General features: G+C 49.3%; 8 protein-coding genes across 8 annotated transcripts; 4 read left to right on the top strand and 4 right to left on the bottom strand.

Annotated features, from left to right (window-relative positions):
* Positions 1 to 97: 97 nt before the first annotated feature.
* PFICI_13791 (uncharacterized protein) lies at positions 98 to 1,320 on the bottom strand (the record flags this gene model as incomplete). The annotated part of the gene is made up of 2 exons (XM_007842372.1): positions 98 to 1,152; positions 1,212 to 1,320. 2 exons carry the CDS (start codon positions 1,318 to 1,320, stop codon positions 98 to 100), a joined length of 1,164 nt encoding a protein of 387 aa, XP_007840563.1.
* A 2,588-nt stretch (positions 1,321 to 3,908) lies between these two features.
* Positions 3,909 to 5,481, top strand: PFICI_13790 (Septin; the record flags this gene model as incomplete). Its single annotated transcript, XM_007842371.1, has 6 exons — positions 3,909 to 3,996; positions 4,165 to 4,281; positions 4,367 to 4,454; positions 4,513 to 4,650; positions 4,713 to 5,180; positions 5,232 to 5,481. 6 exons carry the CDS (start codon positions 3,909 to 3,911, stop codon positions 5,479 to 5,481), a joined length of 1,149 nt encoding a protein of 382 aa, XP_007840562.1.
* A 1,365-nt stretch (positions 5,482 to 6,846) lies between these two features.
* PFICI_13789 (uncharacterized protein) lies at positions 6,847 to 7,755 on the bottom strand (the record flags this gene model as incomplete). The annotated part of the gene is made up of 2 exons (XM_007842370.1): positions 6,847 to 7,338; positions 7,411 to 7,755. The coding sequence occupies 2 exons, from the start codon at positions 7,753 to 7,755 to the stop codon at positions 6,847 to 6,849; spliced, it is 837 nt and encodes a 278-aa protein (XP_007840561.1).
* A 2,957-nt stretch (positions 7,756 to 10,712) lies between these two features.
* On the top strand, positions 10,713 to 12,483 carry PFICI_13788 (uncharacterized protein; the record flags this gene model as incomplete). The annotated part of the gene is made up of 4 exons (XM_007842369.1): positions 10,713 to 10,998; positions 11,159 to 11,472; positions 11,538 to 11,825; positions 11,878 to 12,483. 4 exons carry the CDS (start codon positions 10,713 to 10,715, stop codon positions 12,481 to 12,483), a joined length of 1,494 nt encoding a protein of 497 aa, XP_007840560.1.
* A 1,615-nt stretch (positions 12,484 to 14,098) lies between these two features.
* On the top strand, positions 14,099 to 14,735 carry PFICI_13787 (uncharacterized protein; the record flags this gene model as incomplete). The annotated part of the gene is made up of 2 exons (XM_007842368.1): positions 14,099 to 14,239; positions 14,349 to 14,735. The coding sequence occupies 2 exons, from the start codon at positions 14,099 to 14,101 to the stop codon at positions 14,733 to 14,735; spliced, it is 528 nt and encodes a 175-aa protein (XP_007840559.1).
* A 418-nt stretch (positions 14,736 to 15,153) lies between these two features.
* On the bottom strand, positions 15,154 to 16,379 carry PFICI_13786 (uncharacterized protein; the record flags this gene model as incomplete). Its single annotated transcript, XM_007842367.1, has 3 exons — positions 15,154 to 15,311; positions 15,372 to 16,088; positions 16,148 to 16,379. 3 exons carry the CDS (start codon positions 16,377 to 16,379, stop codon positions 15,154 to 15,156), a joined length of 1,107 nt encoding a protein of 368 aa, XP_007840558.1.
* A 1,852-nt stretch (positions 16,380 to 18,231) lies between these two features.
* Positions 18,232 to 20,034, bottom strand: PFICI_13785 (uncharacterized protein; the record flags this gene model as incomplete). The annotated part of the gene is made up of 4 exons (XM_007842366.1): positions 18,232 to 18,932; positions 18,989 to 19,104; positions 19,156 to 19,780; positions 19,872 to 20,034. The coding sequence occupies 4 exons, from the start codon at positions 20,032 to 20,034 to the stop codon at positions 18,232 to 18,234; spliced, it is 1,605 nt and encodes a 534-aa protein (XP_007840557.1).
* A 1,033-nt stretch (positions 20,035 to 21,067) lies between these two features.
* Positions 21,068 to 21,749, top strand: PFICI_13784 (uncharacterized protein; the record flags this gene model as incomplete). Its single annotated transcript, XM_007842365.1, has 2 exons — positions 21,068 to 21,293; positions 21,355 to 21,749. 2 exons carry the CDS (start codon positions 21,068 to 21,070, stop codon positions 21,747 to 21,749), a joined length of 621 nt encoding a protein of 206 aa, XP_007840556.1.
* Between the last annotated feature and the right edge of the window lie 4,393 nt (positions 21,750 to 26,142).

Here is a 26,142-nt window from a genome sequence, read left to right as displayed (position 1 = left end):
CAATAAAAATTACCCATTCCGCTGGCCCTAGAACTCCGAGACCATGTCGCTCTAAAAATCTCATATCATATGTGCGAACACCCGGCTGATGGCATGCCTAACTTCCGCCGCCGAGATACCGCTTCCATCCTCGCCGGACCAGGGCTCGGGCACCACCTTCGTCTGTAGTTAACATGAACCTTTCCCAACGAGCGTCCTGCCCTGCGCCCACAACGACTAGGCACTCCTCTTCTGCCCAACCAATGACGCCTTTTATGGGTCGTGTCGTGCCAAGAACTGCTGTGCTCTCGGTGGCAGCAGCGCCTAGCGGCTCGTCACCAAGCTCGAACTTTGCCGTTGCAAATGAATATGTGTCCTGGAAAGGTCCAAACGGAATGTTGGAGAGGAAGCCCCATCTATTTGTACTGGCATCGCCTGCATTCGCGGTTGCTCCGGTTGCTGCTGCTGGTGACTGTGTTGGAGGACTCGATCCAAGCAGGTTGGTTCTTCCCGGAGCTGAGACATCAAAGACATGCAGACTGCCCTTGGCGCTTGTGCAAGCAAGCATCTGCCCGCTGGGGCTGAATCGTAATGAATAGATTTGTGCAAACTCGCTGCCTCGCCTCCTCTCTGCAATCTTGGCACAGCTGGATGTTGAGAAGACACGAATGATGGTTCCCTTCTCGCTCGCTGTTGCCAGTAGTTCGCCGTCCGTGGATAGTTGCAATGCCTGGAGTCGCGATGTGTGAGCCGGAATAATGCTCACATTCTCCGTAGCCAGCTCGACAACTTGGACTTGCCCCGCCGTCCGGCCTGGAAAGACGAGCAGCCGCTCAGTAAGACAGCACAGGCCGAGAAGGTTATCTGTCGTCTCATACGTTGCAAGGGGCCTGGGTTGTTTCGTGAATTCGTAAAGCCGAACGCTATTTTGTAGTACCACAGCGACGTGTTTTCTGGTCAACTGGACTCCACGGATGGGAGTGAGGGCAGTGATTTCCAGGGCCACCTTTCCTTTGATCTCGTCCCAGATCATGACCTTGTTGTTGGGATACTTTGGTGATCGTCCTCCTCCAACCAGTGCAATGTAGTTGGAACTGCCCATCATCTGCACTAGAGCCAGGCCTCCGTTAAACTCACGAGACATGTTGAGAGTACACGACGAGGTGTGAAATACTAGGCGGCTATCAGTGAGACGATCCCGCACGGAAGGACTATGCGACTGTTATACATACCGCAGAGGCCGGTATTAAGACCGATGCTGAAGCGGCTGGCATCATTGTTAAAGGCAACGGATAGCACGGTCGGCTCATGGGAAGCCTCTATCGGGGGCCTGGTATTCATCGTAGGCTGTGTACCACCGGGCGTGAAACGAATGATTTTGTGTTGTTTGGTTGAGCGGGTGATGCTCTCATTTCATGTTGTCCCAGCACGGTATGAAGTCACCTTGGCGTGGAACAAGACGGAGAATGCGCTAGTCAGACTGGTTGAGGGGGGTAGTCAACGTAAGATCATGTGTTGGCTCTGTGGCATCCTTATACAGGAAGAGAAGTATAGAAAGATCGCACAGCCTGCCTACGAGAAGGGAAAGAAGAAGAGAATCCAGCTGGTTCTGCCCCAGGCAGAGTCAGTCGGCTCAGACGATACCAGAGTAGTCCACCGGTGATGTGCTGTAGCCTGCAAGGTGAATGAACTGGTGCTTGTTGGAGTTCCTAACTTAAGGTAATAGTGTAGCTACAGGCACCATACAGTCCTAGCGGGGAACCTGCCGACGTTGGTGAAACCTACAGCCTAATGTATCAAAGATGACCATGGGCAAAAGATGAAAGAGCCTCGAACTCCATGGCCTTTATAGGAGCCTACTTGAAGAAAAGCATGTTCTACATTTGTGTCAGCTTAGAGCACAAGGACATGTTTTCATTCGCCTCCCGAATTATTCAGAGAGGAAGCGACAGAGATAGATGCGCAACGCTGATCCGGAGATTGAGCTGGAACATGGGATGACAACGGAAGCACGGGCCAAGTATCATGAATACTGGATACAAATTACATACCTAGCAACATGCTACTCTCATGATTCCTCGAGAATCCGCCTATCTTCAGGCAAGTCCGTGTCTACGATTGTAGCTCATACAGCATCCTTGAGCAATTTATAAAAGCGAGGAATAGAGTCAATACACACTTAAGAAAGAAAGGAAAAAGAGTAATGTGCCGGCGGTGGTCACTCCGCGTGGCTACCAGGTATACACATGGGCGGGAATATGAATCATCTTACTCATCTCTCAATACGGCCTGTAATAAATTTCACCTATCCTACCTCCTTTCAGCTGCCGAAAGTCTCTCTTTTCCGGCTTGCGACAGAATAGTCACAATGAACGCCGGCTGTGAAAGAGTCATGACTTCTGTAATTCAAAACCCAGCTCTAAGGGCTCGTGTCCAACAAATAGGTCGTCACAGTCATCAGTAAGCTGGACATGAAATGCCGCCGCTAGTGTTTGAACACGTATAGGATCTTTAAACGGAAAGACCATTCCAAGTGAGAATGCCGCGCAGCTGCAGTAATGATTTGGAACTATACTATTGCATCACGGCCACATGAAACTCTGTGTTCGCTTGATGTCTGTTTGAACGGTTCAACTGGACGTACATAGACTCGTGCCCACGGCATATGTACTATGTGTACAGACATAGTAATCAAATGTAGTAGTATGCAGGTAAACATTCCCTCTGATATCCTGCTTACCCCTGAATTGACCCCAAATGGGCGTTTGTGGAGTATTTGTATTGGCAGCAAGCAACGGCGGGTCTACGATCTGTGCTGCCCCTGACGGCTTGTCCTTTTAGCTTGAGCAGCTAATCAGCGGCCGGTGGACCAATTGGACCCTGCGCTTGCCCAAGCTTGCCCGGCAGCAGGTTCTAGCAGCAACACGCAGCAAGCCCACTGCCCAGCACGTTTCCCTCCCAAGCTCCCCCAAATTTCTAGACGTGACCCCCTCCAAAGCTGCCCACTTCAAGTGCTCCCTGCCCAGTTGATCGCGACCTCTGGACCCCTGCCGACAGCACCTGCAGCACTTTTGTGGTGGTGAAATTAGCAGAAACATCGACCACCAGCGGGAATTCTGGGGCTAATTACTGGGGATCTCGACCTAAATTGCTTGAACGCAGGCAGGTACCTTGCCGCGCACTGGACAGACGCACGTATCGGCCCTCCAGTCAATCACTCGGTTACTCTCTCTGTTTGGCTGTCTGTCCTCTCTTGTCGTCTGGTCCTGGTCTCTGCTTGGACGAGTAACACCCGATCCCCGACCTCTCAATCTGCCAATCTGCCATCCCTCAAGCCAAACCCCCAACGGCCAGCAGAGTGCAAGTCCCCTTTTTTGTGTGAAGATACCCTTTTTTTCCGCGACATCACGACTTTTGGACGAACATCCGCATCGTCACGTTTTTTCTCACTACATTCCTTCAAGACAGCATTTGTCTCCGTCTTCCGTTTCGCGTTTCTTCCTCATATTTTCCTTCGGCGCCCCTCAATCATCAACGATACGCGGTACCTAAGGTCTTAATTTTCGCCCAGTCCATAAATTGCCCTCTGCGAGACCTCAGACCAAGAAAAGGATAGCTCATTATGTCTTCCCCAGCTGTACGTATTTCGAAAGCCCAAAGGACCCATTGCCCAAGAGGCTAGACGCCTGCTATCCATCTCCTTTCTCGAATCCACAGAGACGAATCTCCCGTCCACTTCCCAGAGCACCTACCTACCTACCCGACTGACCAACCTGCCTGGTCTCGGTGTCTGGAGCAACACCTTACCCAATCTTGGCTCAAGACTACTCGTTCAAACACCATCATCACATCGCCGATTAGACAAAGCCGACCTTGGTCTCTCGTTGCCACGTCTCGGACTCTTTTCATATCCCAACCGCTAACCCTCCATGCCACTACAGAAGATGATTCGCCGAAAGAAGAACGTGAAGAAGGGAATCCAGTTCTGCCTGATGGTCTGCGGTGCCTCAGGAACAGGTACATACCACCATCTTCGACTCTCCACCACAAGAAGTGCCCTTTACGAGTCTATAGTGTCGGTTGCGTCAATCGCCATACCGACACGCACTCGAGCCTTTGTGGCAGATCACCTCAAAAATACCGTTGCGCCAAGAAAGTACTGACATATTCACCTCCTTTCCACAGGTAGAACGACCTTCGTCAACACCCTTTGCGGCAAGAGCGTGCTAGCCCACAAGGATTCGGACGATGCCAGTGCTGCCCACGTCGAGGATGGCGTCAAGATCAAGCCTATCACAGTCGGTATGTCGAATATCCGGCGTCAATGGCTCCTTAAAACATGGCGCGCCGTCTCCTGGTCGTACTGGTTACTGACATATTCTAACAGAGCTTGAGTTGGACGAGGAGGGTACTCGTATCTCCCTAACCATCGTCGACACACCCGGTTTCGGTGACCAAATTGACAATGAAGCGAGGTTCGTCGCACTGCGCATTGTTATCAATGAGTGCCACGTGTGCTAACAATCAGAACAGCTTCTCAGAGATTGTTGGCTATCTCGAGAGACAATATGATGATATCTTGGCCGAGGAGTCGCGTATCAAGCGTAACCCCAGATTCAGGGACAACCGTGTCCATGCTATGCTCTACTTCATTACCCCAACTGGTCACGGGTATGTTGAGCACACCTTTGTATTATCTCGTTTGGTGATGTGTTGCTTACTAGTGACCATAGTCTTCGTGAACTTGACATCGAGCTGATGAAGCGCCTGGCTCCCCGTGTCAATGTCATTCCCGTCATCGGTAGAGCCGATTCTCTCACGCCCCACGAGCTGGCTGAATCCAAGAAGTTGGTCATGGAGGATATCGAGCACTACCGCATTCCCGTGTACAACTTCCCCTACGACATTGAGGAGGATGATGAGGACACAGTCGAGGAGAACGCCGAGCTGAGAGGTCTCATGCCATTCGCCATTGTCGGTTCTGAAGATATCATCGAGATTGGTGGTCGTACGGTCCGCGCCAGACAGTACCCCTGGGGTGTCGTGGAGGTTGACAACCCTCGTCACTCGGATTTCCTTGCTATCCGCTCGGCTCTCCTCCACAGTCATCTTGCAGATCTCAAGGAGATTACCCACGACTTCTTGTACGAGAACTACCGTACCGAGAAGCTCAGCAAGAGCGTCGAGGGTGGCGCTGGAGTGTATGTATTCCCTGACACCTTTTCCATGGACTATATTAACCTGATTTTCAGTGACTCCTCCATGAACCCCGAAGACCTCGCATCACAGTCCGTCCGACTCAAGGAGGAGCAACTTCGCCGCGAGGAGGAGAAGCTGCGCGAGATCGAGATCAAGGTCCAGCGCGAGATCAACGAGAAGCGCCAAGAGCTGCTTGCTCGCGAATCCCAGCTCCGCGAGATAGAGGCCCGGATGCAGCGCGAGGCCTCTGCTCTTTCCCAGGCATCGCCGATTCCCGAAGCCAATGGCGACCACGAGGCTTAATTACGCATATTCTGACCTTTATCTGTTTTTCTCTACGATATCTACCGCAATGGTGGCCAGACAAAAGCACGGATTCGCAGGCGTTGGATGTCTTGATATCCCCTCTTGCCTCGCAATTTGCCTTGAGAGGTGACGGCGGCGGCATTTGCACCTACTCGCATTTATTTATTTTTTACAGATCAGGGGGCCACTAATTCGAGATGCGGTGTTGCAAGGAACGACAGATAGAGGCTTCGTCGTGGTTCTGGTGAAAACTGTAATTTGACTTCGGCGGGAAGTCGACGTGTTGCGCGACGCAGACATGGCAGTTGTTGCAAGTGGCATTGAGCTACGGATTCCTGATCTGATATGACGAGCCATCATATCACTTACTACTTATTGACGACTTCTGAAGACCATGGACGAGGATTCCCGCCTGCTTGATGTAATACTTCGCGAGAGTTGCCGCCTTGTCTCTTTACTTACTATTTTACTACCCTTTTACTTTTTAAAATGATGCCGAGACCTTTCCTAGCACTATTGGCCTTCTAATGCAGATTTGAGATACCGTCCTCGCTTTCCAAGAGACGTGACTACCAAGCAACTGGTGATTGATGGGTGACAAGTCTATGATTTGAGAAGGACAGTGGATACAGACTGTATCAGAGTATAACTTAACAATGACACTGCAGTGTAAATAGTATCTGCTTGCGCAGCGTTGAAGCCGTGTGATGAATAGCTTATGCATCTATGACCCTTCGAGTTACGGCCATGAGGTTGGGGCCACTTTCTTATGACACAACCATCAGTATTGCTATTCACGATCTACAAAGACTCAGGAACACGGCATGTCGCCCGGTGCAAATCTCTTTCTGAAGTAGGCCCTGGCGGTCATCTATTGGTACATGCAAGGCTTCCATGTCGGGCGGAACAAATAATTTCTTCCAAATGGGCACTTGATCGATGCATCATTATCAGAAAGTAAGATGTGACTTCCAAGAATGGAGCGAACCTTGAAACCACGTGGCACATTTGATGAATCTACAAAATTTGGACCAGAGTTGCGCTTTGATACCATGTCTTTATTTCGCCAGAACATACCACGTTCTTTTCTGAGGTTGGGAAAAGACAGTGGACTCAATTTAACGGCTATTGGAAGAAAAACATACATTTGCAACGCCCATGAAGATGCCATGCTCAGAAACCATAGCTGGGAGGGGTGCAATTACAAAGCAAAACCTCTCGTTCCATTTTCAGGTTCTTGTGTTCCTTTCGTGACAGCTTTACAATCAAAGCCTTTATACTCCCGACTCTTTCGAAAATCCAACGTGCCCTAGTCTGCTTAGGTGTGGCGTTAGCAATATGACATTCGAGTATTTTCTTTGACTAGTTGTTCTGCTGGCTGTTCAAGATGCGCAGGATGGCCAAGAACAGGTTGAGAATGTCCAAGTACAGGCTGATGGCTGCAGCAATTTCCTCCTCAACGTGGTGGTGGCGAATAACCATTTGTGTATCGACCAAGATATAGCCAGAGAAGATCAAGGCTGCTAGACCACCGTAGATAAGTTCACCGGTACTGCTGTAGGGGAAGAAGGCGGCCATGAAGCCAAACAGGATCAATCCCCAGACAGCGCCAAAGAGGTACGGCATCCATGATGTGAAGTCGTATTTGGTCTGGCAGGCGAAGAGCGTCAAGAAGATGAAGATGCCTCCAGTCAGGAAGACGGCATTCAGCACGATGGATGATTTGTAGAACGAAACGATGACCGAAACAGAGTATGCCTCGAGTAGTGTGAAGCCACTCAGGAAGAGTAGGTTAGTCGGGTAGGACTTGCGCTTCCAGTAGGTGAGAAGCATAAATCCGATTGCGCCGAAAAGCTATTGGCAATCAAAGGTTAGCAGCTAGTACTCGTGTGTATGTGTGTGTGGATGCAGGTGCTTGTCACATACAGAAACGAAGACAAGGCCGGGGTGCGACTGGATCCAGGCCTTGTAGCCCTCACTCCAGAAGCTGAGGCCGCTGACAATGGCCGTGACAATGAGCTGCGCAGTCAGAATGGTGTAGACCTTGCGGATAAATTGGTTTCGGATGTCGACGGTGGCCTCAGCTACGGAGCCGCCAAACTTGAAATCATCGGGAATGTTGTCCTCGCTGCTGCGCGCCTCGCCGCCGCCGAAGAGGCGATCCGAATCTTGGGCGCTGCCAGCGGCCTGGTAAGAGGGCGGGGCCTGGCTCCAGGTTCCCTCCTCTGGGTCCTGCGTCGGGGCAGGCTGGTACTTGGCGGTGCTTGCCATGGCTCCTTACAAGTCGTGATAGAAAGCCTGTAGATGAAGTTTGGCCGATGAGAGACGCTCGCGATATTGAATTGTAGGTGAAAGGTGAAAGAGAGTGACGAAGCCGCCGGAAGGAATGTCCGTGGCTCAATGTAAGATTACCGTCGCGTACGTCAGCAGTTCATTAGGCACCTTGTAGGCAGCCAGCGCTGTTCTACCGCGGCGCACAGAAGAAGCTCAGGCCGGCCACTGGAAGCTTCGGGGCGCCTAACCAAGTTAATGTTGATGGGCTGCATCAAAAATTCTGGGGGATTCCAGCACCTGGCGGGAGGGCCTAGCAGTGGGCGCACCAAACAATGGCCCTTGCACGTGCTGCGCCTGGTAGTATTGTAATTGGACACCACATCCTGTTACCGTCTATCGAGATCTCGTGAGCCACGTGTGGCGATCTTTGATGACTGACAGCTACAAGTGGCTCGAGTGACATAGTGTAGAATTGGGCGATTTATGCTTCTTGCCCATCCTGTAGTTCTTGCCCATCCAAAGATCAAATGCTAGAGCATCAATCCTGAAAGTTCAAAGAGCTGGCAACTACACAGCTTACTGAATAAGCAAATTATCCTTTTCTACACGACAGGCAAGATTTATATTCATCATATTATGATGGTTTTGATCTTCATCCTATCATGACACACTGCAACGAGTTCAGCTGGGCAGCAGCCGGGTAACAAGTATATGCGCCTCTGTGTGCGACGGGTGTTGCAGTCCACCAAAGTGTTGGGCAACTATATAGACATTGGCTCATATGATGGACAGCCAGTCACGCTTTGAGGTAGCCATCGATCTCGGGTATATATCAAGGTGTGTGCAATATACGGCCCGTGTCATGTTTTAGACATTTGCGCCAACTTACGGACATGACAATACCATTGGTCTGTCATTCACCGTGTGGCATTGCAGCAATAGCTGTGTGTCTAGATCTGTTTTTGGGTCTTTGCTGCGGGGAAGATGGTGATGGGGTACAAGGTGGGTAGGTAGGTATACTTGGTGGGCGTCGCCGACGTACGGAAAAGAGTCCGGACTACAGCTCGAGCAATACATGCTCGAGACTATGCTTATTTATACAGATCAAAGATGGTGCACAAGTCTCAACACTGAGGGCGACAGAGTCTAGAACTGAATTAAGTAAAGCCCCTCTTTGCCTCTCAAACGGGACTGTGTAATTCGCGGTTTTGGCTAGATTTCTTGCCAATGCGTGGATGGGATGATCATGTAACACGGGAAGTTGTGATTGGCACTTGTTAAGTGATGAGAATTAGGAGAACCATGTAGAATCTGCTACTTAGGATGCTGCAGTGAAGACGCGCTGATTTCGGAATCTGCAACTCATGTATTAATATGTTTGTCCATGGAGATGTATTCGATAAAGATTAGGTAGAACATACCCCGTGTCATGCCGGTATCTATCAGCTACAAACACGAAGAAAGGAAGTTATTGTTGTGCTATTTTACAACACTGATATAGTAGTAGGTAGGGTAGATCGACTTCAGTGACATCCGATCTGTGCTCAGTGCAACCCAATTTAATTGGAGCAGCTTGTTTTCTTCTCCTTGCAACTTGACCTTGCTTGGCAACTTGGTGGCGGGAAAGGCCCTAGATCTGGATGGATTAGCAGGACCCCTGAACTCAAAAGTAAGAGGAGAAAAAGTTAAGAGGGAAAAAAACACAAAGCCTGGACAGTTGAAAAGCCCTTGCCCCTCATCCCTTTTTTTTTTCTGCTTGGTTCTATCGGCCGAGCTCCAAGTGGCCAAGAGTGCTAAGTAGCTTCCATAACAAATCTCTAGCTCTTCATAATAGGAGGTCCCATAAATTGCATGAAGAAAAAAGATTGGAAGTATTTGATGAAAGGAGAAACATGTCTGTTTTTGAGTTGCGTAGGTTTGCAAATGTAAGGATATCTTGGTTATAATCAAATGACACAGAAAAAGAAGAGGCTATCGCAACCAAACTAGGTAGCTGGCTCAACATGGGGTACATACCATGAATAGTATACAGCATACTACATTTGAGTATTGTCCTTCACCGCCTGGGGGGCCAACGCCCACGTACCCTCCAGCCTCTCTTTCTCTTTTTCTCAGTCTCTCATTAGCAATGCATGGATCGTCTCTGTAGCCAAGTCGAATCAACCCATCGACTTTCCTTTTCCCGAATTCGTGACTGGTCTGTTGCCGCCGCTGCTGCACCGACCAAGGTCACCTACATAATAACTTGGTGGTTGCGAGTGGAACCTCCAAGGCCAGGGTGCTTGCTTCGAGCTAAGGACCCGCTCTGCGTTTCGTTGCGGGCGGGGGACCCACTGTATTCTGGCACTTTGCAGTTCAACGATTTCTAGTCCCCCAGTCGGGGCCCTCTTCTTCAGTTGACTGGCTGGCTGACTGTTGCTGGTCTTTTGCTTGGTCTGTTGTGTCCCTCTTCTCTCTGTCTGCCTCTGATATCTGTCCGGTCTGTCTCTTGTTTGGCTTCTCAATTGGAAGCAAGACAACAAGAAACACTCTTCTTCTCACTCGCTGGGTATAGAGTGGTGTTGTTATCTTGCCGACGGAAAACATTGCCTGTGTCAATGCCTGACCACTGAGGCGGGAAACATCCATACAACTACTGGTCCGACACTCGTTTTGTCTCCAAACCCTCTCGCGGCTCCTCCTGCAGCACACAGAACAACCCTAAGAACACCACACGACGCCTGCTGCCAGAATTGCTCCTCCCACAGCATCTACTGTTAACCAAGAGTGTACCTCAATCGCGCGTTGCCTCTGCCACAGACCGCTTCTTCGACAATTTCCGTCTTCGTCTCCCGCGGCCGCCGAGTGCTCAAGTCGCGTAGATTGATAAGACGTTCAATTGGCCGTCTTCGGACTCGCAATTGCTTGATCAAGTCTCTCCACAGGACCCCCGGGGTCGCATATCAAGTTCCAACATGGACGACTCCAGTCACAATGCTCCCAATGTCGAGCAGGTCGCGCAGCAGCTCCCAAATTCCAGCCCGCCCTCGCCGACCATTGAACAGCCAAAGCCGGCAGAGAACCAGCACCTCAGAGCTCCGGTACGGCCATCCGTCCAGTCGCGCAACTCGAGCAACTCCAGCATGAATGGTCCTCTGTACATGCAAAACTCGAACAACAAGGTTTTCATTCGCAGAGTGAGGAGGAAAGGTGACGGCCCTCTAAAGAGCTTGTCTCGTTGGTTCCTGGAAAATCAGTTCGGTAAGTTCTTTCATCCAAACAGGTTTGCTGCCCCACCACCATCAACAGCAAGTCGCACGGCAGATGCTTAAGCTGTCCGTTTTGGCCTCCTCATGGCGCCAAAAAAGACCCTATGTGCATCAATGAGAGACCAATAGCCTAATCTTGTGTCTTTTGACAGGTTTTTCGTTCAACCTAATCGCCCTTCTCTTCCTTACGCACATGTTGATGCCCAAGGCGCGACCTTACACTACACGATTCTTCACCCTGTCACACTACGACGCGGAGTCTGGCTTGTACACCACCGGGCCAGGTGATAACTACTTTATTGCTTTCTGTATTGTCCTCTTTACCGGCCTGCGGGCTGGCTGTATGGAAAATGTCCTTGCGCCACTGGCCAAGCTCTGGGGTATCTCGAAGAAGAAGGATATGACACGATTTGCGGAGCAGGCCTGGCTCTTGACGTACTATCTCATTTTCTGGCCCCTCGGATTCGTGAGTGCTCTCATAAACATACAATGGCTCATTCCAAGTGCCCAATCGACTGATCTCTAGCACAGTATCTCTACTACAAGTCGCCATACTACTTGAACCTAAAGGAGCTATGGATGAACTGGCCCATCAGGGAGGTTGATGGTGTCATGAAGGCCTACATGCTTGCTCAATGGGCTTTCTGGCTGCAACAGGTGCTGGTTATTCACATTGAGGAGCGCCGCAAGGATCATTGGCAGATGTTGACGCACCACTTCCTTACCATTGGCCTCATTGCCGCGTCGTATGCCTACCATCAAACAAGAGTCGGCCACCTGATTCTGGTTCTTATGGATATTGTAGACCTCTTCTTCCCTGTAAGTTGTGGCTTTCTTGGCTGTTAACATGTTATACTGATACTTGCATTAGCTTGCAAAATGCCTCAAGTATCTGGGCTTCACCACAGCATGCGACATGACATTTGGCCTATTCGTGGTATCCTGGTTCCTCGCCCGCCACGTCGCCTACCTGGCTGTATGCTGGAGTATCTACGCTGATATTCCGCGTTATATCAACCTCGGTTGCTATCGCGGCCTCGGCAAGGATCTCGTTGGTCCGTTCTCGGCGCCTGAAGGCTTCTCGCATCTTCTTGAACCATTTCGCGACCCCGCTGGCACAGTCTGCTTCGATGAGGGAATTGCTGGCGGATTCCTTTCCGTTCTCCTGGTTCTGCAGGTGATCACTCTGTCGTGGTTCTACTTGATCGTGCGACTCGTTATACGTGTTCTTCAAGGTGGTAATGCCGATGACCCCAGAAGCGATGATGAAGCAGGAGAGGAGGAAGAGGAAGAATACGAATACGAGGAGGCACAACCCCTTGAAGAGGAAGTGGGCGTCGAGGCAATTGATCTGAAGGGCTGGGAGCGACGCGCTGGTGTGAAGCGTGTTGCAACCTCGTCTGGCGTCAATCTACCAGGACACAGTGATAGGAAAGAGTTGCTGGGAAGAATTGGCTGCGAGAAGCAAGTCGAGTAGTTGTCACAGACAACGAATGCATTTCACAGCCTGGCTGGCCATGTACTCATTCGTCGTCGGCACATCTTGTGGCGTGAAAAGACGATGCAGTATGCTTGCTGAATGCATGCGCAATGAGGGTACGGATTCAATTTACCAACGTTTTCAAAAGTTTGGCGCGTCAATCCTTCGACTTTGTGAGTTTCTCCTGGGCCTGTGGTTCTTGCAGTACTCTTCATTTGGACGGCGCGGTATATAGATCTGGAATTCAGTTTTATACCCCCTGCAAGTATCTCTGCCCGTGCCAAAGTGAATTTCAGAGAGGAACCGACATGAACACTGTCCTTCGACAATGCTCCCGATGGCAAATGCCTCCGGCAAGACCTGCTCACGAAATTAACTGGTAGCACTGTTAAATTAGAGGCATGCTGAAACTGGAGCTTAGACAATGGTCTCGGTATATTGGAAGAATGGAAGTTGAATAACCATGGCCTTTCTTTTAAAGCTTTTCGCAAGTTTTCTTTATGAGGTGATAGCTAGAAGTGAGATATGTGCTGGATTGCACAGGTGGGAGGTGAGATACCAGAAGTTGATTTTATGATACTACCTAATAATATAGCTAACTACAAGCCCCAAGGATATAGGTAGAAGGCGGGTCCCTACCGTATCTACTTGTATTTTTATAAATTTCTGGCAACTGACTTACTCACAAAAAAACCATATTTTATATCATATTAGCCTTTATATATCTAAATATCTATACAAATAATGTACCATTTAATAAGACCTGGGGTCTCCTTGCCACAAATATTAACCAATGAGGTTCCGGGTTGGATCTGCGTCTTAGATAGTAGCAGAAATTGACTAGTGGTATTATTTATGATAAAGAGCCTATCTTCAACAACAAGCCCGCTTGGCTCATCGGTAGAGCGCCTCACTAGTAATGAGGAGGCAATTGGTTCGACTCCAGTAGTGGGCAAGAACAAGCAGTTCTTGCCACCAATCATACGGTCCTCAATAGGCCGACCGATTCCTTTTTTTGCATTTTCCATTACATGTCGTACGTATTATTTGTTATATCACGTACCTTTGGCGATGGTGGTCTATCTGATCCCAAGCTTTAGGAAGGAATACTTTGCTATCTACGGTTTTTTTTTTTTTTCTTTTCTTCTCTCTTCTTTCAGTCTGCTTTGAGCGCAGCATTGGTCTAATGTCAGATTTTTGTTGTAATATGTATACCGAAGAAGACTTGACATTGGATCGTAATTACAAGAGCGAATAATGGCATCGATTAATGCGTATTGACATTGATACCAGTGATGTTTATTCTTCGATTCCATAAATCCAAGCACAAGAGTGGTTTTTTCGTTACTCATTCCCTCACCCGCTCTCCCTGTGCTGCTCTGGTCCTAAAATATAAATAGAAAGACGTGCAGCATTGAAGTCGTTTGGCGGGGTGCCGCCATCGCTGGAAACCAACTCACCTGCCCCACACCAGACACGGTTGGTCAAGTCATACTCCTGGCAAGAAAGTAAACACGGCGCGCAACCTTTACTGTCTTGTTGACACACTCAATCGTCCAGGCACAAGGGACACATTTGGCATTGCTCCAAATTCCTGTGGCCCTCTTCCATAATGTCCTCTACTGCGAGCGCTTACGGCGACTGCGTGGCCGCCCTACGCGGCTCCTTGTCGCATCTAGAGTCATCGGTCGAGACGCTCGGGAACGGCGTCGCAGACTTTCCAAGATTGATCAGTGTTCTGAAGACTGTCCGGGTACGTCTGAGGAATTGTGAAAGCTGCTATTGTCACTCCCCGGGTCTCTCAGTGCCACTTCGCCATTCATAAGCCTCGTACAATACTAATTGATCCTCCATCTACCTAGCATTACGAACTCATCCCCCAACCCACCCTCGCTGCCGCCGAAGCTTCGCTACGCGACGAGATAGGCCCTGCTATTACCACCCTGCTCGACCGCGCTGACTCTCACATTGACCGCGTAGAGCGCCGCATCGAATCCCTCAAGGCGCGCGCCGAGCTCCAGCAGGGTCGTCTCACGGAGAGACCCGGCAGCAGCCGGAATCATTCGTCCTCCTACGGCCGGGGTGGGAAGACTGCAAGCGGCGCCGTTCAAAAACTTGGTGGTGAGGCCAAGCTGAGGGCAAAAGCTGTCAAGCAGAGAAGGGAGGCTCTCGAGTACAGCATTGAGAGACTGGAGCTCGAGGTCTCCCAGAAAGAGAGGGAGCTGAGGAAGCAAATTGAGAAGGCTTGAGAGTGATGCGTAATCATATCACGCGAGTAGTCAACCTCGTGCATAAAACTATCAAGGGACCAGTCACTTCCATCTGGCAAAGTTGAGCGGCCCCGTAGACGATACCAAGATCACGACACAGCGGCCACATTTGCGGCTGAGGAGTTGGACACATCATTTACAATGGCTGAACTCCATAAAACAACGGTAGAAACGCTGACAAAATTTCCACCGACTATGGAGTTATCGAAAGGCTGAGAGGGAGAGAGAAGATAGGGTTCTCTGTCTCCATGAAGTCACTTTCATGTCATATCTTGGGCGTCGGAAGCATCTTGCTTCGAGGGTCGATTCGGTCAAGTACGTTGGCAACAAATAATCATTTGTACTTTGGTGAGGATGACACGCTAACATTGACATGGCTACAGTATCATAATGGCTATTATTGAGTAGCCTCCGCCAGAGCCTCTGTTCTGGACTTGCTGTTTGGGTCAAAAAACGGCTTCTCGCCGATTCCAACCGCACGATTTCCGAATCGCTCACCCAGATTGTCATAATCAAATGTCGCGCTGTGGAATGCGCTACGATTGTCCCAGATGGCTAAATCACAAGTGTCAGGATTCACGAATCAAATGACCAATCAATACAGAACAAACTTACCAATATCGTTCTCGTTTCTCCACTTGAATCGAACCTGTAGATCGTGATTCTCCGTAATGACCGACAAGAACTTCTTCAACAGAGCGTCGGACTCATCGGCGTGCAGCTCGTTGATGTACTTGGGGAAAGGGCCAATGGCAAAGATACTCTTCCAGCCAGTGACGGGGTTGGTGCGAACGACAGGGTGGACGGCTTCGAGGCCAGCACCAGTGTTCAGGGGACTGCCACGCTCGCCCTCGTAAAGCTTGACCTTGTCCGGGTTGTCTCGGGCTGCCCGGTGGAAGCCGTCTCCGATGAAGGTGGCAGTCAACCCTTCAAAGAATTTTTGATATGGCTTGGAGAAACGATCGTAGATTTCGTAGCCAGATGCCCAGAGAGTGTCGCCACCAGTCTTGGGCAGTTGCGTGAGACGGAGCGACGTGTAGTCTGCCGGCACGGGCTCGAACTGGATGTCTGAATGCCATTGTGAAGAGTCGTATCGCTTCCTCGTCTGGTCCTTTTCGTGTTGGAAAATGGCCTTGCGTTGCAGAGAGCTAATGGTGCTAATCTGATCATCGCCCACGCCAAATTCCGACGTGTTGTTAAGGACGGGATGGATATGCAGTGTAGAGTCGGCCGGCTTGCCAGCCAGTTGGCCAAGACGGTGTACAAACTCCTTTTGCAACTCGTTGGTCAGATTATCTTGAGCTCTGAAGAAGACAACGCCACGCTGTGAGACTGCACATGACCAGCATTAGCAACACTTTTTTAGTGAATGACGGCAGCAAAGAGCTTACTCGTAATGGCCACATCTCGTAGAAGTTCGTCGGCGTTTTCTGCGCGCAAGAGATCATCTACGATATTGACGCCAATGAACTCTCGGCCAATGGCAGGCGTTGTGTCCTCGTATTGGAACTTTTCGAGAGCACCACTGGGGCTCAGCGGCTTTGGAAATGCCTTGGTCTTGACACTCCCGTCCTGAGAAGGCAGAGAGTGTACGGGAAGCTCGGTGGTTACGCCGGGAGCCATGCTTGCAGTCTTGTCTTATAAGTCAAGTATGTTGGTTAGCCTTTTGTCTTCCGCTTGATATTATACAGGTTACTACAGATTAATTCTTGTATGTAAAATTATGAGAATGTATATGGTACAAGAAATTAATCGAGAAACGCTTCATGATTGAAGCAAAATTCTTTGGGAAAATGTAAGGGGGAACGAAGTAATCACGTTTTTTGAGCACTCACATTCCACAGTATTTATGAGATCGCGAACAATAACAAGTCTGAAGCTTGACAAGTGAATAACATCTTTATCCAGTCGAGATACTATCATTCTCTTATAGTTATCAACCTCCTCGTCCCCTCCAACCTGTGTATATAGCGTGGGGTAATCACGCAATACTCTAGATATGAGCACGCCACCGAGGGCGCGACTGACGACTTGTCTATAGTGAAATAGTGCAACCATGAGTGGTTGAATGACCTGTTTCATTGGAAATCAATGTGCTAGATAAGGCATTACCGATGCAACGGAGAACCAATGGAAGATGTTTGCAACCGACTTCCGTAGCCAACCTACTCCTCGCTTCCAGCTGCCCCCGCGCTATTCCCCATATACCAGTGACCTCCATTGGTTATGATTATCGACACATTCATTGAGGAGACCGGATTCTTGCCCGGCAGGTTATCCGAGTCCGTGAGTGCATATGTGACCACTTGGACCTCGGGCCTGACCAAGCAGTTCGGGACCGCCACCTTGGGGCGGATACGTTGATGGTAGCTGTTGTTCATTGCCTGCCCACGCCCTTTCGAGGAATCACAATCATTCGAAGAATGAAGTGAAACTTTCAATATAGAATAGCTATTGTCCGATCAACTTAGAAAATACAAGTTTCTTGCCTTGGGTTCATTCCATGGATCGGTGGTGCTATTCGATCATATTCGCATCATATGACCCAATGCTATTCCATTGGCCATCAAATGGATAGAAGAGAGATCAATAGGGGGCTGAGAACAATGAAATGATGAGCCTGCACAGAATTACAAGGGGAAAAACGGAATAACTCTCGCCACGGCTCTCTATAATGGTTTGGTGTTATGACCATAGAAGCACATTGATCTGATAACTGCCACTCCAGACCTTGACCTACTACCCGTATCATTTCATAAACGAAGCCTGAGGACTAGCTAGGTAATGAAACGTTCTACGATTATGCTGGTCTAGTGATTTGTGACTATAGCTGGAGCGCTCTTTGAATATCCACCAGGCCGTCGATTTGGTCTATGAAATGTCTTTGAACACTTTCCAGACCATAGTTTCAGTGTTCTAAAACGTATGAAGAAGGCGACTCTTTTTACTGCGAGAAACCATTCGCGGTTACAGATGTCTGAATTTCAGGTATGGTTCTAATCGATCCAGGAATAGAGATCATATTTCTCATCTTAACAACAAATGTGAAATTAGATCCCTCTTGTACTTGTAGTGACCATGGCAAGAGTATGTCTGCCGACATGTTAATGACACAGCCGAAAGTTTGGGGAAGCATTGTGTTCTCGTTCCAAAGTACTGATAAAAGTCAACCAGGTTGTTTCTCTGGCGTCAGCAGAATATTGTTCTGATGTGAATCAGCACACATTTGTCGCAAGGAGTGTTGATAGTGTCAATCCCTCGCTTGTACTTCAAAGCCAAAAATAGATTGACAAGGATTCAAAGTATTCAGCTATCCAGTGAGGCTATGTACATGGATTATTTTCCCATGCTCCAAATATATCACAAGAGGCACCTTTCACCGAGTGCCTCCCGCCCGAACTCCGAGAATAATGCTTGAAGGAAACATCGCTAATGGGCTGAATGATGATTTGTGAACGAGCCCCCTTACGGAATCTTAGTGAGCGACACTGACAAACATGTTCAGTATCAGGCATGTGGTCATCACGCAACCTCCATAGATTGCCAAAGCCAAAGACGCGCGCCTGAGATGCACTGGGTTGATGTGCTCCAAGTCCCATCTCCACTTCCTGCGCCAGCGCCATGAACTCTTGGTATTGCTCCGTCCACTTGCCACACTTCGTACACTGCCGACACTTCGGGCCATTGCTTCGGCAGCCTCCTCATCGTCGGATTCGTCTGACCCGACGGGTGAATCTGCATCATCGTCGGTCTTGGCCAAACGCTGATGATGGGTGGAGTTTGGATCAGAGATCTTGTAGTAGAACAAGCCAGGGAGAATGAAGCTAATGCTGGTACTTCCAGTGCTTCCAACGTAAGCAAGAACGCGTTCCAAGCTCACAACAGTCAAAGCTGTCACATAACTCAGAACCAAAATCACCGTTGACAATAGTGCGAACCGAAGGTCTGACATGGGTGCCGCTGGGCCATGGTCAGACCGTGCCTGTGCGGTTGGAAGAAGTGGCCGTCCCCCAGGGGAGTTTGTGCGGCTTTGAGACTGCCGTGAAGCCGAGTTTGGACGCCACCTCAGAACCGCATCGATTGAAGCGCGACAGGGATGGACCTGCAGAGGGATCGAAAAGAGTACAAGAACGACAATTGCGGCTTTGGCAATGGTTGATGCCACCGATGGAGGATCTAGGCAATACATGTTAGTAAGTTGAGTAACAACTCGGAAACTGACCTGGACTTACACATGGAAACAATGTTGCCCTTGATATCGTCACCAAACGTCAAGTATCCGGTGATGGCAACCAAAATGTAGATACTGGCTGCTGAGCCGATGCTAGAGCCAATAACGCCAATAATACTGTCCAAGCTTAGTATACATCGCCGGGTTCTGAATACGGGACAATCCTACCTTTTTGGTGTGTTTTCCTTGATTTCGTTTAGAATGGAGAACATGTTTTGGTGACAGGTGTATGCGAACACAACCACAGGCAAGTTGCTGAGTGCAGATATTGGCCCGTCCCAAGTAATGACTCTGACCGGCGCCCGATTCGGGATGACGTCGGCAGCAAAATGGTAGACCACCAAGATGATCAGATATCCAATCGAAACGAGAGCGATCAGACTTGTGTACTTCAAGCTATCCAGTCTCTTGAGAAAGCACAAAGGAATGATGGCCAGCATGAATGCAGTAATCCAAAAGTTGCGATCCATCAAGAACGGCACACCTTGAGCCCGACTGTCGAAACCGAGAGCTACTCCAGGCATCAAATCGCCGATAATAATCATGTAGGACACGCCCACACCAAAGCATTTTATGGCAATGGCGGCGTCGAATATCACAGCAGCATTCGGGTATGTGAGCTGCGATAGGGCGAAGAAGGACGACGAGCCGCGGTCGAGATATCGTGCGCATCGTGACTGCAGATAGAGGCCAAAGGCAGAAGTGAATGCCGACCACAATATGACAATTACTCCGGGAATGATTCCAAAATGCGAAAGGGCAGCGGGCATCGCTAGAGTGCCAGCGCCGACGACTACAAGGCAGAAGTTGTCAGTATCTCTTGCGAAGCGGCGCGGGATTTTGATTGCGCATTCGGCCTGTTTCCCAGCCTAGAGACAACATACTTGTGTTGAGTAGGTTGATGACACTGCTAACCATGCTGGCCTGGCCATGATGGCCATCCTTCTGGTGGTGACCTCGCGTTCTTCGATGTCTCGTCATATCGGCGGAGGTCGAGCTAGACTCTTCGTTGGCTCGGCCATCAGATATGGTGTCGTAATTCGGCATGGGCCTAGCTGGGGGTGTTTTCGCGGTGGCGGTTGTTTTTGTCCGATAGGACTTGGAAACTAGGTAAATGCCAGTGGCTCGTTACACGTGAATGTTCTTGTGTTTGCCCGAAATGTTCATCAATGTTTCACGACAGCGGTTGGTGTTTGGGTGGGTGGTGAGACACGCGACAATCTTCCCGGGCTCTCTACCATAGAGTAATGTAGCACCGCCGTCAATTATCCACCTTGCGTCGGGCAAAGCTAAACTGCCTGGCAGTCCACTTGCGCCCGACCAAAGTCAATCGATGGAGCTTGACGTATACCTGTGGCGCGCACTACCTAGGCGATAAGAAAAATATACCCAGGTTAGGTGAACACCCAAAAGAATGGTGAAATGAACATGAAAAGAAAAGAAGAAAAGGTCTTTTTGATGATGATGCCAGATTGTCGCCAGCAGGGAATGTTGTATTAAGCCAAGGAATTGGTAGGTGTCTTGTCCCTCCTCATCTGGAATTTCATTACGTTTGCGCAACTGTCGTCAGTCCTGAATCCCAGTGTACAGAGTACCACACGGCTTTAATGTGCCGTGGAGTCGCATGGTTTGACAACTGCTGGAGGCTTGTCAATGCCTTACAAGACCTAAAATGAAGACCCTGCCCTGTAGCATTTCCTTTGTTCATACTAGGTACCCGCTAGTCATCCCCGGATTCCTCCCCTCGTCTAGCGGTTACATGTTGCATCAAGGCAAGCCAATAGAAGTGGATATTGGCGAGCTTGTAAAGGGAACCACATCACTTTCTGCGACGCGCTTGGCTGGCGGCAATGTAGCTCATCCAGCTCGATTCTTTCTCAGCCTTACATTAACCTTAATCGACGCGCTCGTGCATTACGGTATTATCACACTCTTCGAAAGAGTCCTTCGATACGTGTGAGGAAAGACGTTGCCCACGCCGGAAATTCCACAATACATTGCTCGCCCCTCAAACCCCTTGTTGAAAGATAGCATCATTGAGGGTCAAACTCACCAGGCAGTGATCTTAGAAACAATCAGGATGGGCGAACCACAGCCTTCAGACGAATCACGTTTTCTCGACGACGCAACCGTTCGTACCATCTCGTACCTCGAGTCTCGTCTACTCCGTCTCGAGCACTTGCTCTACGGCCATGCCTCGGCAGTACTCGTAAAGAAACCAGCTATCCCTAGCTTGCAACAGCTAGAACATCGCTTTGAGAAGCTGCGCCAGCGCGTACGAACTTATGACGAACTTCTCAAGATTTGTAAGAGGAGAACGGTTTCAAGTGATCGTGGAAAAAAGCATTGCTAATGTTTATGATGCAGATAATGCCCATCCTACTCTCTTCACGACGCGTTCAACCGAGGCCGCCCCTGATGACTTGTCTCCCGCCGCGCTCGCGCAGATGGTCCTCGCCTCATCGACTTTGTATCCCTCTATCGCCTCGTCACTAACCTCCATTGAGGATACTCCCATTCCAGATCCATCCATGAGTGCGAGCTTGGTGACATTGCTCCCCAGGATGCGCGCCATAGAAGCTACCCAGAAGGCGCAATCGGCTGAGATTGCAGATCTCAGGGGTCGGAGCGAGCAGGTCGTTCGAAGCTATTATGAGCAGAGCGTCGTCGGCTACGGGAATCGCTTGGCCGGCGTTGAGAAGAGAGTGGAAAAGGTCGAAAGAGGTGTAAGGCGAGCAGAGAGAGCTAGCCAAGATCTTTGATTCAGCTTGGGTACTCTAAACGAAGAACAGCCACCAGCAAACCGATCAAAGCAGCGACTTTCCGCAAATCATATTAACACCCGGCTACGAGAATTGGTCGGATTCCCTCAACTCAAGCTACAAAGTCATAGCTGAAGTAGCGCTCGCTGAGGCTACACCGAGATATGCCTTCATCGCTAGGAAACTTTGATGTGTAGCAGACTGGGTTATTCATCGTAATCCGACTAACCCAGATATTGAAGGCCTCCTGTTGAAGACTGATGGGGAAATGTCTCGGCAGCCAATGGGCATCATATTTGTGCGGAAGTTTGCACACCAGCATACTCGACACCCCAGCGATTACCGCTCTTGGCCTTGTTACAAATCGTTCAACGACAATAACTTGCAATATGATGTGGCCGCCAATTGCAAGAGGGCATCACATGTTCTCGAGTGTCCAAGTGTCTCTATTGGAGGGCATACTGCGCTAGGTGTTGGGATTCGGGTGGCATGAACCTGATCTTCATATGCCGCCAGGCGAGCCTCGTGGTTATGCTCGGCCCTGCAACAAAGGCGGGAGTCTCGTTTAAGACGTTGATCGATTTCACGTTATACATTTCTGGGCTACACAGGTTTATGCTTTGTTCTGGCCGAGAGAAGAAAAAACTATGGTCTTCAAGATACTAGATGCGGCAAAGAGACTGGGCAATCTTTGCAAGAAGACTCATCTGTCTTGAAAGCCCACCGAGATGTGTTGTCACGGTTGTACGATGTTGCTGCATCCAAGACATAGACTTTTTGGTTTAATAATGTGCTAGATCGACTAACATATCAATACTAGATGAAAGCAAAAAAAAAAAAAAAAAAAAAAAAACTTTAATTCCCCGTGAAAAATGCCAGTCATGTTTTCTGAGCTACCAAGGTTACCCAAGAGGTTTACAGAGCTGTGACTCTTGATAGATTTGCATTTTAGATTGGTCTTCAATGAAGTTGAGTTGAAAAGTGGTTGGCCAATTCATGCTTGCGCAAGTGGCATCATGTATTCGCAAGGTTGTTACAATGTAGTTAACACTTGCCCCTAGCAGACCTGGTAAGCTGGATATTGCAAATTAGAATCCATCGACCAGGACCTTGGTGGTCGGGGAGCCGGCGCGCGAGTGGCCTCAAGACAGAATAACGAAGATGAGATATAGTGGCAAAAGATTGAGTGCGCAAAAGAATCATCTAGTTACCTCTTTATGATATTACCCGGCTGATGGCATCATAGCCGGTTTGTGGCATGGTGGCAAGCCGTGCAGCGTCGAAGCAGCGGGAGTCTCAAACTGGTAGATCATGACCATTGGCTCCGTCGGCTGCAAACTACGAATACTGCGCGGTCAGCCAACTCCACAACCAGCAAAGTGGATGGCAAGTCGCTCAGAGCTGCGACCGTTGGGGAACGTGATCTTGAGTTTCGGCACAACTCCTGTCAACCTCCCTGCAGGGACTAAGATTTCCAGTAGAGGCGCAATAATACAAAGCTTGTAGTTGCACGCGCATATAGCTTGTACAAACTGACTCGGGTATCTTTATTTGGAGGAGAGACGATTGCTCTTGTCAGACATGAAACTTATACAAAGCTTTTAAAAGGATATCAAGTGAGAGAGGCAACATATCAAGGCCACAGAGAATTTGATTTCAAGAACCGAGGCTACGGCACAATGAATCACAAATTGGAAATGATTGATCTGCTAGGTCGCAAGCGTTCCAGACTCGACAATGGATGAAGATTCCCCTCTGGCAGCCCTGTCAACCTTGAGGCATGCACAGATCGTCCGTGTGGAGCGAGGAGAACGGGCAAGCAAGGGGCAGATGAGACTCATGTGGTTTGTTGACGGAGAAAAAAGAATGGGAGCAATGATTACCTGCAATCATTGTCTGCCAAGGTTGGCCGAGTATATAGGCAAGATACCTATCTGCACAACCCTAAAAGGATGATGATATCATGGCAAAGGTCTGGAGAAGGAAATCGCGGGGTTTCAAGATGCCTCATTTGCAAGAGTCTAGACGGCTAACTTGGAGAATGATCTACAAACATGTCAGGGACAAAGAGGAGGCCCGAGTCTAGATTGCGTCTAGATGTCGAGTAGAAAACGGTTCGAAAAAGCCGGCTTTGTCCATCCCGGTCATGGCAACTTACTTTTTAGCCCTTTGGTAGTACACAGTAGTATATGTAGGTGGTATGTAGTAGTATCAAGTTTCGAGGCAGCTGTGGAGTCTGAGAGGAAGTGCTTTCAGTAGGTATCCGTACGGCAGAGGCGGAAGATTAGATGATTACCCGTCGTTCGACCCACGGTGTAGCTTACCTAAATAGACAGAGTTCCCTTGTTGCGAAGGAGCCTGGACCAATGTGCTGAGAAGATGCACAATAGGAGACCAGAGCTCTGATTGTGCATGCGCTTCGACATGGCACATTCGATTTTGAGGCGTGTGAAACGGACTTGACGGCCCATTCCTGGCTCCCCTTCTGTTTCGTGTGGAAGCCCATCTCCTCGTGGCATTTGAAGGGTGGGTGCGCACAGAGGATTAGCTTTGGCAAGACATCCGGCAAGCCTGTTGCTCGTATGTGTGTGAGTGGATATGGGCTACCAAAGATGGCGGCTGGGCATTCCTGTGTCAGGTCGAATTGAGTTGTTTCTGGCCAATCATCAGATAGGTACTGGGCGAACATGAACTCGGTTCCTGTCTTTTTCAGGATCAAATCTCTGGCAAATCCCAGACACAATCACCGGAAGTGTTCCTAGCAGTGCACTTACATGCCTTCAAATTTGTGCACGACTTGTGGTTAGCTTCTGATCCCCATATGCGGAATACGGAGCAGACAGTATATCAATCTGCGTACGAGCTGCCTCGAATGCTGAATGTTGGCATATCCTGGTCGCTTCGCTATACTGCAGCATGTGTACACTGGTTGCACGGTCTGGGAGGCAGACAGATGGTCTTCAGTAGCCTTTTGCGCAGGCACGAGGATGCATTTGATCGAGGAAATGTCGTAGGATTCGTCAATGGGATTTGATATAATTGTGTTTCTATGTAGTTTTCTACATTGCGTGAAAAGAAAACCGAGAATTTCATGCTTTACAACTACAGCACGACCGTCGACAACGATGCTGTCGTGTGTAACTGTCCGGTGATTAACTCCGAACAGTGTCTGGTACCTTCCATAGGCAATCCACTTCATAGCTATATTACCTCTTTTCCCTTAATGAGCATTATGAGCCTGAATACATACATAGATACATAGACGAACCACCTGAAGGATTTGCGGCCTTATTTTTAGCGTGCGCTGGTGCTGTGTAAAGGCACAGTATTGAACTTTGGCTGGTTGGTTCTTGTGTCTTTTTGACGGAAGCGTCTAGCTAGGTGGGTTGGTCAAAGTTCAGGGCCTTTGAAATCACCACCAATCGCCGTCTTGACGATACAGTCTTCGTCCCATGTGGTGGAATATCTACCTAGATAGTCAAGATGCCTCCGGTCACAGGAGATCGGCTTCATGTCCCCAGCGTGAAACACATTGACTGGTTGTGACCAACTACCACCAACGGTTGTAGTATATACCCAGGTTGGCATTTGGCCGGCAGTAAACGACCAAAGCGCAATGCGGCTGCGCCCCCTTTCAACCATCCGTTCGTTCGCTTCTGCAGCTTATGGCTGGCCATGCGTGTTCTGATCCAAGCAAGGCCCGATTCGATATCCAGCTGTCTGTTGAGTGCCTAGGTAGGTATTTCGCTGCCGGCACGGATAAGGTAAAGAACGACAGGTTCTATTGGCTGGATGCTACCATGTGCAAGGCCTCAAGTGCGGATAGACCAAATTATGGGTGCTTGCTCATTACCTGTTCTATTGTCAGTGCATGAACATTGCTTCATGCTGCCACATTAGTGTTCTTATAGAGTGCAGACAGTAATTTTGTACTTGTTGCTTCCCTAGATATTGTGTACATCCTCAGGTAGGTACTCACTCGGCTAGATCAACTTTTGACACATATATCGCCTCTTTGTGCGATGCTGACACATGTAGCCAGAATAGTTTCTGCAGACTGACTGGCCATGAACTCCCGAAGGACACGCCAACTAAGGACAAGGCAAGCCACTGCCAGGTACCGTGCATGCACATTTGGGGCAATAGCAACGGGCTAGGTTAAGGTAGGCGGAGTCAGTTATCCCCCGAGAAGCGTAGAGGTACCCGTAAATGGGTCTGATCTGGCTGGGTCTGGGCAAGTTCGTTCAGCCCCCGCCCCTAGCATCCAGTAAATTGTCCTCGAGCGATGGTCCCACTGGGTTTGCCGACAGCTTGCTGCTGAGCCGTTCTCGTTGCTACTGCTTCTGCTGCGAAATTTCCATTTCTTGCTGGCTGCTGCTAGGTTGACTGCGGG

The sequence above is a fragment of the Pestalotiopsis fici genome (assembly GCF_000516985.1).
Source record: "Pestalotiopsis fici W106-1 unplaced genomic scaffold PFICI_Scf_12, whole genome shotgun sequence".
NCBI classification, from domain to species: domain Eukaryota; kingdom Fungi; phylum Ascomycota; class Sordariomycetes; order Amphisphaeriales; family Sporocadaceae; genus Pestalotiopsis; species Pestalotiopsis fici.
The sequence above is the reverse complement of the archived record's forward strand: the minus strand, read 5'-3'. Positions and strand labels throughout refer to the sequence as shown.